Raw genomic sequence first — 15,673 nt, 5'->3', positions numbered from 1 at the left:
GAGCTGAAGTCCAGTCCCCAGCTATGCCACTTATGTGCTATGTGTTTCCACTCAAACTATTTAATCTTTCTGAACCTGAGGATCTTTATCTGTAAAATGGCTATAACATACCGTCTATCTCACATAGTTGTCATGAAATTAAAATCAGATAATGTATATGAGAATTCTATAATTATGCATACAAAGAAAGAAAGCAGGAAACAAGTGTTTGTTGTTCAGTTGTTTCAGTCATGTTAAACTCTTTGTGACCTCATTTGGACTTTTCTTGGAAAAAATACTGGAGTGATTTGCCGTTTCCTTCTCCAGCTCATTTTGCAGATGAGAAACCTGTGATAAACAGGGTTAAGTGATTTGTCCAGGATCACATAGCTGGTAAATATGGTCATATTTGAACTCAGGAAGATGAGTTGCTACCTACAAGTATTTATCAAGTACCTATATTATGCCAGGTACTGTGCTAAGCTAAGAACTTTCATGTCTTATATAATTTGTATAAAAAAAAGTAGAATGAAGATAGTAAGTAGGGAAATATGTAACATGAAAAGAAGTTGGGAATTATGGTTAGGGGGAGAATTCTTAACCATACAAGGGATAGACATGATCACAAAAGAAGAAAGAGAAATGAACAATCTTTTACACATTTTACAAAAAAATGAGGTAATGCAAATAGGCTAGGAAGAAAAATTATTAAATGGGAGGATAGTCTTTGCACAAATATCTTCTAATATCCAAGATATAGAGATCTACATAGAGATATAAACGGGGAATGTAAAATACAAACTCTAGAGCTATCTTTCAGTGGATAAATAATCAAAAGATAAGTACAAATAGCTCTCAAAAGGAAAAAAAAGGGTTGATCATGTGAAGAGAGTAAGAAATTGCCAGTGGTATCCACACAATGTCAAGAAAAGTTGAAGAGACCTCCTACAGTTCTGAGTATACAACACTGCTATGTGTAGAGAGGACACAGATGGGCTGTAATCTGAATTGTTGAAAAGAATATTCATGTGAGTGATAGATCCATCTGAATACCATCATGTCCTGCTCATACAACTTAGCAAAGGATAATCATGTGTTATTCCTCCTTCCTCCTAGCTCAGATGTTTTTCTCCACTCCAGTACAAATGAATTCACATATAATGAGTCTCTTAATACAAAAAGGATTTAAGTGAGAATTCCATTCAGGAAGAGAGCTATCATCTATGGCTTATAAGTCCTATGGAGTTGCTTAAGGCACAGAAAGGTTCCAAGACTTGACCAGGATAATGTAGTTGCTAAGTTTTCAGAATCAAGATTTAGACTCATCTTTTCTTAACTGAGCCCAGTACTCTATTTACTATACAAGTTGCAGATATTCTTAATGTAAACTGAGGCACAGGAGGGGCAAAGATCAAAGCATCCCAGGATCCACAGAATCAGTGGGGTAGCCAGGGTTTCCTAATGCTGCTGACTCCTGTTAGGCTTCACCTCCAGCAGAAGTAACTCCTGTTTGGGCATGAAATGTTCAGTCTTGTCTAGGAATGGATTACACTCACAATTCATTTTTGGCAGGACAATCAGTACCAATACCTAGATGTCCTGAAACAAAAACCATAGCAAAAACCTGAAATGACTGAGGTAATCATTAACGCAAATCCCACCTTGGAGAATTGATGGCATAGACAGTCTATAAATACACTTATTCAAGCTTTCTTTTCCATCATCGAACAATGAGAAGAGATGGGTATTCACCTAGGATTGACACTACTTCACAATTAACAATCAAACTTAAAAGGTTTCAGTTAAAGGATATGTGTGTAGCTGGTTTTGATGGTGAAGAATTTGTTTTTGGTCAGTACTGCATGTCTCCAGCATAGAAGGATGGGAAGGAACCTATGATTTCAATATACAAACTTCCCAGAATGGAAACTTTCTCCACTCATATAAATTGGCTATTCATTTGTAATTTACAGTCATAAAACACTAGCTGGGAGAGGAGGGGGGAGAGAGCCTAGATGATTCAATTTATACTTTGTATATACTATATAAATGGAATAAAGTTTTAAAAAATCTTAGGTTAGGGTGAGGGTCAAATGATATAATGTATATGATATGCTCTGTGTGTATTAAAGCACTATACAAATGTCAGGATTGTTTAGGGATTTGAGGAGGAGGGGTGTGAAGGAACATGTGTTTTCAATATATAGACTTCCCAGAATGAAAATTCTCTTCACCATGAAAATTTAGCTATTAATTTGTAACCCAATTATACAGCACTACCTAGCTGGAGGGAAGGGGGGAGGAAGGGGGAAATTATTCAATTTATACTTTGTATATACTATGTAAATGACTGGGAGGAAGGGAGGAAGGGAGGAAGGGAGGAAGGGAGGAAGGAAGAAAGGAAGGAAGGAAGGAAGGAAGGAAGGAAGGAAGGAAGGAAGGAAGGAAGGAAGGAAGGAAGGAAGGAAGGAAGGAAGGAAGGAAGGAAGGAAGGAAGGAAGGAAGGAAGGAAGGAAGGAAGGAAGGAAGGAAGGAAGGAAGGAAGGAAGGAAGGAAGGAAGGAAGGAAAGAAAAGAACAGAACTCTAGCCCAAGGCTTCAGAGACATAAGAAATATATAGACTACAAATATAGAATATGGTCCCTTTCACCAACACTAGAAGAATACAGTTAATAGTGGATAGGAAGAACATCGGTTTAAACAAGTAGAAAGATAAGGCCATGGGACAAAACCAATCTGGGTCAGAAAAACTGTAACAGCAAAAATCATATCTACTATCTGTATGTTGCACATACTATTGAAGATTAATATATCAGAATAATAATAAAAATAAATCAGTGAAGAATCATACAAATTTTGGGTGGTTTGGTCTGTGACACCTGAACAAAAATAAGTCAATTAGCATCCATATATGAAGAAGATTCCCAATTCAATCAATTTCTAAGATTTATAACATTTAAAAGGGGAGCAGTGGTACCCGAAGTGAGAAGAGAATCTGTTATGATAAAGATTAAGTCATTTGTATATTTTGTGTATCAATTGAAATAGAATGTGAAAGACTGATTAGGGAGAAATTTTCTGTAGAAAAACCTTAAAATGCCAGGCTAAGGAACATAGTCATTACCCAATAGATAATGAAGAGACATAAAGACTTTAAATCAAAGAAGCAAACATAATCAATATAGTTGGGAGCAGGGAGTATTTTAGCCCTTAGCTATAAGTATTCCATTCCTAATCTTTTCAATAGTTTTGTTTTTTGGGGGGTTTTTTTTTGGGGGGGGCTGGGATTCGGAAGATGGTTTAAACATGGACTTTTTAGCCACAATTTATTAGTTTTTGCTAAGTTGGAGATGAGGAACTTACTGGGCCTACCTTTTGTAGGTTTTTTTTTTAATAAAGACAAGCAAAGAGATAATTTTGTCATGATAATAAGCATGCTGTTAACATTGAAAAGTGGCTGGAGATCATACCTGTATGTGATTTTCACTTCTGTACCAGGTTCATCCCTCTCCCAGATCAAAGCAACTCTATCTGGGGACTTCTGCACATGTTGATCCAAGCAGTTTACTGTATTAAAAAAAATAAGGGTTACATGTATTACTTTTAGGAGAAGGTATTAACAATAAATCAATGGAGTGGCTTGTTTGAGTTGGCAAACAGCACCTCACAGGAATGATGGTCACTATTATTACTAAGTTTTCTATCCACTTGATGAAAGCAAAGGATTGTGGTCAAAACCTAGAAAGGATGATGAGTTCAAGAAATTAAAAACCCACAAAGATCATTCTATTCTCAAACAGATAACTCAAAAGCATTCTAGGGAATACAGGAAAGGAGATTGTTTTAGCTCCTAAGTAAATCATATTTGATACTCCAATGCAAACAGGAAGTGACTATTTTCATAATATCATTTTTGATAGGAAAGAAGGGAATCTAAAATTAATAAGCAGTTTTCAAGGATCTATTCACCAAAAATAACAAAATTAGCAGGTCCTATATTAAAAAAATGATAATCACTGGGAAAACTCATCCTTTTGACTTGGGCATTGTCCCCAATACCCTAGTTGTCAGATCCACCATGTCTTACCCTTATTAAACAGAAGAGTGCTTTCCATTTCTTTTACTGCAAGTTAAAAAGATTAGGGCATTCCTGTTCTGTGTACATTGTGTTAAACAACTGCTCCCCATTTTCTTCATTTTCCAGATGAACTAGAAAACTTAGCCTTGGTTAATGCCACCTGCCTTTCCCTTCAAACAACTTAATCCTAGATTTGATTTTTCTTTGTGTTGAGATTAGTAATTGTATGTGTAATGACCATAGAAAAGCTGATGCTATCCACAATACTTAGGGAATCACTTCTTCCTACAGCTCTATTTCTGAAAAGAAAGTTATTCTCAATGTTTTAAAAACATGTGAATGGGATTTAACAGCATTCATCCATACAGAATGAGATCAAGGGTTTATCCAAACCAGCTGCTTATCTCTTACAGTAGGACAAGGAAAGTTTTTAGGAGAGATAATATTAATTACCCTTCTTAAAGTATAGGAACATACTGTGTATCTAGGAAGGCTGTGTGTATTTCAAATGTCATCTTAATTTCTTGTTATGAAAATGTAAAGCATTAACTATTCTAACACTTTCTTAAACTTATTGCAGCTGAGGTTCTGAGAGAGTTGAAGAGGAGATGCTTCTTCCAATTCTAGTTTAAGAGTTATTTCCCTTGCTAAAATGAGCACTACAATACCCAGATAAGTAAGAGGCTAAAGATTGTGGGAGGAAAAGCAAGGCCAGGGAACACAGAAGATCAACTAACTCATTCTTTGTCCTGTGAAGGGTTTCAATAGTTGAGCAACATGCCCAACCCAACCTAGTTAAGCAACCTGACTAGCTCTGCCAGCTGAGCAGTAGATCAAAATACATCCATCACTGATGACTCATCAAAGCAAATTTTGTTGAGGATTGTCTGGACAAAAAAAGGCTTTGCCATTCTGGAGCTGTGAGACGACAATGTGTGTCCCCTGCATTGCCTTGCTACCATTTTATTATAAGTTTTACTCACTCTTCCCCAGGATGGACTCTACATGTATTTGTAAAACAATGCAGCAAGTTAAAGCCTGAGAGATGCTTTTTAATGTTTTGGCAGTTAGATGATACAGTAGATAGAGCATTGGTAAGGAGTACCTGAGTTCAGATATATCATCATACATTGCTAGTTCTGTGAGCCTGGGCAAGTCATGATGTCTGTTTCTTAGTTTTCTCATCTTATAAAATGGTGGTAATAATAATTCCTACCTTCCACAGTTGATGTTGTGATGAGAAAATATTCATAAAGTGCTCACCACAGTGCCTGACACATAGGAAGTGCTATATAAATGTTAGCTATTATTATTGTTATTACTATTATTATTGAAACTACTGTTCTTACTCTGACATTTGATTTGGCTCATTCTACCCACTGCCATGATTTAGTGGAAAAGGGGTACTGAGTACTCTTTCTTCCTCTTCCTCAATTCACCATTTCATGGTCCTATTTTTCTTCATTTTTCACTATTTCCTCAAGAAAGACTTAAAAGAAATTCAGGGGTGAGAGTTTCCAAGGTAGAAAAGATAGTGCTTCCACCTTTAATCCATAGCTATAGAATTAAGTCCAGAATCTTTAAATTGATTTTCAAGGTCTTTCGAAATCTCCCTAACTCCATTTCCCTCTACTCTTACATGTTACTCTCTAGACATATTGGTCCCCCAAATATGTCAGGTACATTAATAAAAGTCTGAAGTTCTCAAACTTGGGGAAAAACAGCAAGCATCATCTAATCCAACTCAGTTTTGAAGTAGAAAATCCCCTCTAAAACATTTCTGCTATGTAGTTGTCAAGTTCTACCAATGGGGAACTTACTACCACCCAAAGTAGCCCATTCTATTTGAGGGTACCTTTAACTATTTTTTTTTAAATTTTTTTTATTATATATATATATATTTTTTTTTATAATATTATCCCTTGTATTCATTTTTCCAAATTACCCCCCCTCCCTTATTCCCTCCCCCCGACGACAGGCAATACCATACATTTTACATGTGTTACAATATAGTCTAAGTACGATACATGTGTGTGAATATCATTTTCTTGTTGCACAATAAACATTAGAATCCGAAGGGTACCTTTAACTATTAAGAATTGGTTTCCCCAAGGTTGCCCACTATCACCATTACTATTCAATATAGTACTAGAAACGCTAGCCTCGGCAATAAGAGCCGAGAAAGAGATCCAAGGAATTAGAGTAGGAAATGAGGAAATTAAACTATCACTCTTTGCAGATGACATGGTGTTATACTTAGAGAACCCCAAAGACTCGGCTAAAAAGCTACTAGAAATAATTCAAAATTTCAGCAAAGTGGCAGGATACAAAATAAATCCACATAAATCCTCGGCATTTTTATATATCACTAACAAAATGCAACAGCAAGAGATACAAAGAGAAATTCCATTCCAAACAAATGTTGAGAGTATAAAGTATTTGGGAATCCATCTACCAAAGAAAAGTCAGGAATTATATGAGAAAAATTACAAAACACTTGCCACAAAAATAAAATCAGATTTAAATAATTGGAAAGACATTCAGTGCTCTTGGATAGGCCGAGCGAATATAATAAAGATGACAATACTCCCCAAATTAATCTATTTATTTAGTGCTATACCAATCAGACTCCCAAGAAACTATTTCAATGACCTAGAAAAAATAACAACAAAATTCATATGGAAGAATAAAAGGTCGAGAATTGCAAGGGAACTAATGAAAAAAAACTCAGAGGAAGGTGGTCTAAGTGTACCTGATCTAAAGCTATATTATATAGCAGCAGTCACCAAAACCATTTGGTATTGGCTAAGAAATAGACCGGTAGATCAGTGGAACAGATTAGATACAAAGGACAAAAAAGGGTACATATATAGCAACCTAATCTTTGACAAACCCAAAGATACCAACATTAGGGATAAAAATTCATTATTCGGAAAAAACTGTTGGGAAAACTGGAAATTAGTATGGCAGAAATTAGATATGGATCCACACTTAACACCATATACCAAGATAAGATCAAAATGGGTCCATGATTTAGGCATAAAGAGGGAGATAATAAATAGATTAGAGGAACAGAGGATAATCTACCTCTCAGACTTGTGGAGGAGGAAGGAATTTATGACCAGAGGAGAACTAGAGATCATTATTGATCACAAAATAGAAGATTTTGATTACATCAAACTAAAAAGTTTCTGTACAAATAATACTAATGCAAACAAGATTAGAAGGGAAGTAACAAATTGGGAAAATATTTTTAAAAACAAAGGTTCTGACAAAGGTCTCATTTCCAAAATATATAGAGAACTGACCCTAATTTATAAGAAACCGAACCATTCTCCAATTGATAAATGGTCAAAGGATATGAACAGACAATTCTCAGAGGAAGAAATTGAAACTATATCCACTCACATGAAAGAGTGTTCCAAATCACTACTGATCAGAGAAATGCAAATTAAGACCACTCTGAGATACCACTACACACCTGTCAGATTGGCTAAGATGACAGGAACAAATAATGATGAATGTTGGAGGGGATGTGGGGAAACTGGGACACTAATACATTGCTGGTGGAGTTGTGAAAGAATCCAGCCATTCTGGAGAGCAATCTGGAATTATGCCCAAAAAGTTATCAAACTGTGCATACCCTTTGACCCAGCAGCGCTACTACTGGGATTATATCCCAAAGAAATACTAAAGAGCGGAAAGAGACATATATGTGCCAAAATGTTTGTGGCAGCTCTTTTTGTTGTAGCTAGAAACTGGAAGATGAATGGATGTCCATCAGTTGGAGAATGGTTGGGTAAATTGTGGTATATGAAGGTTATGGAATATTATTGCTCTGTAAGAAGTGACCAGCAGGAGGAATACAGAGAGGCCTGGAGAGACTTAAACCAACTGATGCTGAGTGAAATGAGCAGAACCAGAAGATCACTGTACACTTCAACAACAATACTGCATGAGGATGTATTCTGATGGAAGTGGAAATCTTCAACATAAAGAAAAACCAACTCACTTCCAGTTGATCAATGATGGACAGAGGTAGCTACACCCAGAGAAGAAACACTGGGAAGTGAATGTAAATTGTTAGCACTAATATCTGTCTGCCCAGGTTGCATGTACCTTCGGATTCTAATGTTTATTGTGCAACAAGAAAATGATATTTGCACACATGTATTGTACCTAGACTATATTGTAACACATGTAAAATGTATGGGATTGCCTGTCATCGGGGGGAGGGAATAGAGGGAGGGGGGGTAATTTGGAAAAATGAATACAAGGGATAATAGTATAAAATATATATATATAATAATAAAAAATTAAAAAAAAAAAAAAAAGAATTGGTTTCCCCTCCGATCTGTTCTGAATCTGTAGCTTTCACTAAATTCACTAAATTATTCCCTTTGGAGACAAGCAAAATAATTCTAATATGTCTTATACAAGGCAACTTTAAATACTAAACGTTTTCTTCTTTAGGCTAATCATCCCCAGTTATTTCAACTGATCATCATCAATATGATGTAAATATTTTTCTATAGTACTTTAATGTTTACAAAGTAGTTTCCTCAAAGCAATCCTCCAGGGTTATGCAAAGATTGTTACTTTCACTACTATGGTAAGAGAGCAACAACACTTCTCTCTTTTGGGCTCATGCCAGTAAGTCCTGTTGCACAACTAAAAATTTGTTACACATTACCCAAGAAACTGAAGATTCCTACAACACAGACTAATTGTTCCACTAAAAACATAAGACATAAGACCCTAGCCCCAAATTTCTCAGACTTAATAGACTTCCCATTGCCATGAGAAATCAACATGGAGTCAATAGACCTTTCTAATATAATATTTTGGCAAATGTGGAGGCAAGAAGCTTTGCTAATAAGAATCAAAGCCATATCTTTGTTATATATCCTGCCCAAGATATCTCCAAGTAAAATTCCTTTTGTTAAGTGTTAAACAGTCTATGAATGTCTCAATATAATTAAGTCAGACCTGGCTTACAATCTGTCTCATATCACAGAGCATGGTTTCAAATCTTTATATGCTGTTCACTCTCCTCTAGATACAATCCATCTCTTGTAAATATCTTTCCTAAAATCCATCAACCACAATTGAATTCCATACTCCAGGCATGATTTAATCAGCACAGAGGATAGCAAAACTATCATTTTCTCTGTTCAGGAAAATAATAATAATATGCTAGCTGATGCAGCTTATCTTAATAATGTCTAATATCTCATTAGATCTTTTGGTTGTCATTTCATGTTGAATGATACTGAGTTTAATAGAAACTAAAACTCTAGGATCCTTTCCTCTCCAAATCTTTGACCCTAGGCAATTGATATTTTAAATTCAGGTGTATAACTTTATATCTGTTCCTATTAAATATCACTTTATTAGACAAATCTCAGAACCCTAATATTTTTAAGGATCATAGGAAAAAATAAATATGAGAATTTGAGTGCTTATGATGATTTGGTCCTATTTTCATGGTCTAAGACAGAAACAGGAAAGGTAGGGAAGAAAGGAGAAGAATAGGCAGATAAACCACTGATCATGTAATAGAAGAACAGAAAATAAAGAGGATTTTTTTTAGTATTTTTATTTCCCCCAATTACATGTAAAACAATTTTTACATTTATTTTTAAAACCTTGAGTTCCAGATTCTCTTCCTTCCTCCCCAACCTGTTCTCATTGAGAAGGTACATGTGAAGTTAGGCAAAACATTTACATAAAAGTCATGTTGCAAAAGAAAGAAGATCTCTCTTCCCCATCCCCCCTCAAAAAAAAAAAACCCTCAAGAAAAAACAAAGTTTTTTTTAAAATATGCTTCAATTTGTATTCAGATACAATCAGTTCTTTCTCTGGGTATGTTTAGAATTTTTCATCATAAGTCCTTTAGAGAAGTCTTGGATCATTGTATTGCTGAGAATGGAAAAGTCATTAACAGCTGATCATCCCATAACATTGCTGTTATTTTGTACACAGTACTTTTTACTTTGCTTGATTTCAAGGATAACTTTCCAGGTTTTTCTAAGAGCATTCTGCTCATCATTTCTTATAGGTCAATAATATTCCATCATAATCACATTCAGTCATTTCCCCAATTGATAGGTATCCACTCAATTTCCAAGATAAAGCATATTTGAACTTGGAGAAAGAATTGAGGAAAATGAACTTCATTTTTATCTGAATTGGATAAAGCAAAATTGCTTTACACACATACACATAGGTAAAGACATTAAACCCAAAAGGGAAATAGGGAACCAGGACTAGGAAGTAGGAATAAGAAATGTAAGACTAAGGATAAAGCACAGCAAAACAAAATCCATTATTGGAGAAAGTACCAAGTCAAGAAACGATTAAAAGGAAAGAAAGAAAATTAAAAACTTGGAAGAAAAGAGGTTTGGTAGAACAGAAACCAACAGCTGTTGATTAATAATCTTGTGTTTCACAAATTCCTTTTCTTTTACTATTTGCAAAGAGGAATGGGAGAGGAAAAGTATAAGAGGACAATATGGAGGAGAATATTAAAAATCATAGCCACGAACATGAGTGGAATGAATTCACCCAGAAAGGAGAAGAGGATAAGAGAATGAATATCACTACAAGAAACACACTTAAAACATAAAATTAAAATTAGGGGCTAGTGAAAAATTTTAAATGCTTCAACTCAGATAAAGTTATAGTGAATGTATATAATAAAATACATAAACAGGGAAACTAAATTATATTTAAAGACATAATAGATACTAATATCAATACTTTATTAGACAAAGCTATAATTAAGGTGGAGTAGCCTAAACTTCAAAGGCCCCTAAAACTGAGCATAGAGGCTCAGTGCTTGGAGTCAGGAAGACCTACGTTTAAATCCATTTAGTAGCTGTGTGACCCTGTGCAAGTCACTTAACTCTGCTTCAGTTTCCTGTAAAAATGGAGCTGGAAAAGGAAATGGAAACCACTGTAGTATCTTTGCCAAGAAAACCTCGTGTAGGGTTTTGGTATATTTTAGCCACAAGGTCTTAAACAGTCAGACTGGACTGAACAACAACCACCTGGGAATTGTCCCCAGGCTACCTAGTTTAAAAAGTATTGACAGTAATTGTACTCCTTTGTAATAGAAACTAGCAGTCGGCCTCATTCTTCTCTCTGGTAGATGATGGCCATTCCTATAGGGAGGTCCTCCTAGGTCTAAACATTCTCTACTCCCTCTTCCTCCAATAGCAGCCTCACAATGTACCACCCCCAGAGGTTATGTTCCAGGTCTCTGCCATAAGCATTGTAGATATCTCCTAAAGTCTTCCTCAATAAAGTCTTGTTTACCCTATTGTATAATAACCTAAAGTCCTTCCTTATTCCATCCCAAAACTTTTTGGACATTTTCCCCTCGGGCACAAGAATCACTAATTGTGACTGTTTTAGATTCAGCCTGTCATTCTAGCTTGTCAAGATCTTTCTAGATCTTGATTCCATCATTCACATTTTCCATTTTATTTGCTTTCTTCTGCCTGGAAGGGCTTCTCTCTTCATTTTTGCTTATAAAAGTTTTGTTCATCATCCTTCGGGGATGAACTCACATTGAATGTCTTCAGTAAGACCTTCCCTGAAAGTTTTCAAGCTTTATTGAACTCTTCTTCCTCTGACTTCCTCTAACACTTATAATCTATAAGACAAATTTGATGTTTGTCATATACTCCCTTATGAATTTAATTATCTTTTTACATCTCTATCCTGTCTTTCCTGAAATCCCCTGTAATATAAGATCCTTGAGGGCAGGTTCATGCATCTCAGAATTCTCTGTATTTCCACCCCAAAAGCACAGGATTTTTATATGATAGACCTTTAACAAATGTTTGTTGTTAATGATGATGATGGTGAACACCAAGCACCATGTGCTTTCAATCACATAGTGAAGGGTCAGGGAAAAACCTGGACATCTTCAATTGTATAAGGTGTCCCTCCTGTTCTAGGGGAAGTGATGCTATCTATTTTTACTCATTCTGGGCCTCTGTTCCCTGAGGAAATCAGGTCTCAGCCCTGCATTTATTTACTAGCCCAAACAATGGCAGAGGTCACAGAGTTCCTAATTTTAGCAGGACATTCAGTGCAGAGAAGGGACAAGGATAACTTTAATTTCTGGCAAAGGAAGAGTAATAAATGTAGGCTGGCAGGTTAATTTGCTGAGTTAATATTCCAGTCAGAAAGTCATACATCATAAATACACACATAGGCTTACTGGTTCCAGATCTGAATTGAAAACAATTACACTTCCCAGACTCTAAAATTGGATAAAGTAATCAAATAAGGGGCTAGTTATGTATTTCTACATAGTGACACCAGCCACTGTTTCACCTAAAAATAGATATATACAAGGATTCTGCTCTGGACTGTGTTCTGTCTCCCTTTTCTCTTTCCTACCATTTCTCCTTTCTATTCCCTTTCTTCCCTACCTCTCAATAGAAATATAAGATCCTTAAGGCTTGGAATATAGTAATATATATATCTAATGGTCGATTATCTGATTTGAACTCAGGTCTTCTTGACTCTAGGCCCAGCACTCTATCTACTTCACCCCCAAACTGCCCCAAATTCAAATTTGGGTCTGAATTATTTTGTCCTCGAGGCAGTAGGAAGCCACTGAATTTTTCTGAGCATGGCATTGACATGGTCTGAGATGTGCTTTAGTAATCTCACTTTAGCAACTACTTGTAGGATGAATTGGAGAAGGTGAAATTTGATCCAGGTTGCTTGCTTAGGAAGCTATGGTAATAGATTATGAAATAAGTGATAGGATGGTTGTCATATGAATGAAGAAAAAGAAACATGAAGGATGTGAAAATAGAATTGATAAGGCCTGCTTAAATCTAACAGACATTGGGGAAAGGAGAGAGAATTAAGAGACACTTCACCTTTAGGCTCACCTAAAAAGACAAGGAGGGGAATGGGACTATTGATGACTAAAAGGAAATTCAAAAGAGGGGTAGTTCTTTTTTATTTAAGATAATTGGTTATACATTGACATATTGGATTATAGTATTTAGAGTTGATAAAGGGAAACGAAATACAAGGTGATTCACTGTCCTCTTGACCAATAAGAAGATTCTGCACATTTCTCCATGGAAAGTATTTCACAGATATAAGCTCCAGAGAAAAATCAAGGAAAGCATTTTCTATCTCACAGTCGTGTATATAGTGCTATAAACACATTGGCCTTCAATGATTATTCAGTGCTATTGCTGAAGGAAAAAAAGATTCCAGCAGCAGCAGGAGCAGGGAGAATAGCATTTGAGGCAACCAAACGAAAAGTATTTATAGCATTAACAAAGAAAGCTCATCCTCCACCATCACACAGGGCAGTTAGGAAAGGAAAATCCTGCTTCCAAGAATGGTTGGGCAATAAATAGAACAACTGCTCTTATTAAAGATCCCGTTGAGTCTTATCTTATAAACTACAATGACCTTTTGCCCTCTTTCTGTACCTCAGACATGACAACCCACCTCCTTTCCTAGTCTTAGCACTGGCACATCTCCACTGTCCCAAAGCCCACTGGTATGAGATTCTTTCCTTATTGATGGAGATAACGACCCTAGCCTGCCTGAAACAATGCACCCCCTCCTCACGTCTGCCTTTTTAAAAGCCCCAGCTTCCTTCAAAGCTCACTCAGCTTAGGTACTACATGTTGCATAAAGCTTTTCCTCTCCAGGTGTTAGTGTTCTCCCACAAATGGCTTTGTATATAATTTGCATATACTTTGTTTTGCTCATCTATGTGCACATTGCAGCAGTGCACAGGTCCCCTAAGATCTCCCCTCCCCCAACATTCTGAGGAACTTAAGCCACTTGCAGTCTTGTCTTTATATCCTCAGCCCTTAGTAGAGGGTCTCACATATAGTGAGAGCTTAATTAATGCTGAATTGAACCCTTTTTATACTAATATTCATGTACACCAACATACCAAGTGATACTTATATAAGTTCTCTCATCATTTCAAATCTCAGTTCTCTCATTTATAATAGTGGAAAGAGCACTGGGCATAAAATCAAGAATGTGATTTCAGGGCCTAGCAGAGATATGAATTAACTGTGTGACCTAAAATCAGTGCTTAAGTTTTCTCATCTGTAGAATGAGAAAGTGAAATGGATGGTCTCTGAAGTCCCATTATCACTAAGTCAGCTGCACTTTAAGATCCCTGAAGCAAAAATTACATCCCATATCTTTCTTACCTACCAACACCCAGAACAGCATCAGCCCAGTGTATATGTTGAAGTGTTATGATTGATTATTAATAATATTAAAATGAACAATTCCACAGATATATAATAAACAGTAAAAGAGGAGGAGAATATAAATGCACTGGAAAATTTATTTAAAGAAAGTCTTTTGTGATGTGAATAATTATTCCCTAATATCTTTTACATAATGATAGATTATTATATATATGGTTGAAAGTGAAGATGTATTATTATTACCAATAATAAGAAGAACCTTCCCCATTATAATAATAGCTTATTTATATAAAAATATAACTTTACATAAAAACTAGAATGATGATTTGCTTCACAAACGAATGCCTTTAAATAGAAAATGCTAGCCCTCTCCCCAACTCCATTAATTTAAAATACTATTTGATTTACTAGCATTTTATTTAAATAAAACATTTCAATAATTTATTATTTAATTTTTAATTTATGGAATAAAACAAGCATTTCTATAACAAACTGTCATAAAAAAAACATGATTGCATATAAAACTGCAAATCTACTATGTACAACTTGCTATTTGCTTTAAATACATGTTATCATGTAAATTTCTTTTTTTTCCCTTTTTTCTTCTCTTATCCCTCCAAATATATTTTATATGAAGAAATGTACCTCTATAGTTATTAGAAGAAATTCAGTATTAGTTTCTAGTCATCTTCAAAAGTGGAATTCTTAACTTGGGTTCTATCGATCCCCTGGGTCCATGAGGAAAAAAATTACACCTTTATTTTCATTAACCTGAAATTTAGTATGTGCTTTCATTATGAATTTTGAAACATTATTCTGAGACAATATTCAGAGAATTTTTCAGATGGGCAAAGGAGTCCATCACACACACACACACACACACACACACACACACACACACACACACATACATATGCACACACACACACACACACACACACACACACACACAAAAGATGAACCCCTCCTGTAAGGTGTGAGTCTGTACTCCTGATTTTGTGAAAGACTATGTATAAGGCACTGAATGAAACCTGGACTCCAAAGAATTAAATGATTTGCTATCTTGGGCGAATGAGCATAGCTGTATTACTGATGAGTATGTCATGAAAATGAGACCAAAGCCATACAATAGTTTTTATTCTGACAAAAAAGGAATCTTAAAGCATATATACAAAACCCTGACTTACTGACTTCAACTAAAAACAAATTTTCAACAACTTAGCTTAAAATTGTAAGTGTATACAAACTTGTTTTTTGAATATATAAAATACAATCAGATGGAGAACTGGGACCAGAGAGATTAGAATATAGGAAAGCCTAATCAAGTATTTTTTAAATTATTTTCATCATAACCCTCCATGCTTTTGTTTTTGTCATTTCCTGATTTCTCTGA

At 35.4% G+C, this 15,673-nt stretch overlaps 1 protein-coding gene across 2 annotated transcripts in view; it reads right to left on the bottom strand.

The window, feature by feature from the left end:
• The window catches only part of ACSS1 (acyl-CoA synthetase short chain family member 1), a 69,347-nt gene that overhangs the window by 45,712 nt on the left and 7,962 nt on the right, over positions 1-15,673 (bottom strand). For both annotated transcript variants that reach the window (XM_074287709.1, XM_074287710.1), the window contains exon 2: positions 3,450-3,546. In XM_074287709.1, coding sequence (XP_074143810.1) covers positions 3,450-3,546 — 97 coding nt within the window. The remainder of the gene's footprint in view (positions 1-3,449; positions 3,547-15,673) is intronic.

The sequence above is a fragment of the Sminthopsis crassicaudata genome, chromosome 2, assembly GCF_048593235.1.
Source record: "Sminthopsis crassicaudata isolate SCR6 chromosome 2, ASM4859323v1, whole genome shotgun sequence".
NCBI lineage: Eukaryota > Metazoa > Chordata > Mammalia > Dasyuromorphia > Dasyuridae > Sminthopsis > Sminthopsis crassicaudata.
This window is presented reverse-complemented; position numbering and strand designations above follow the sequence as displayed.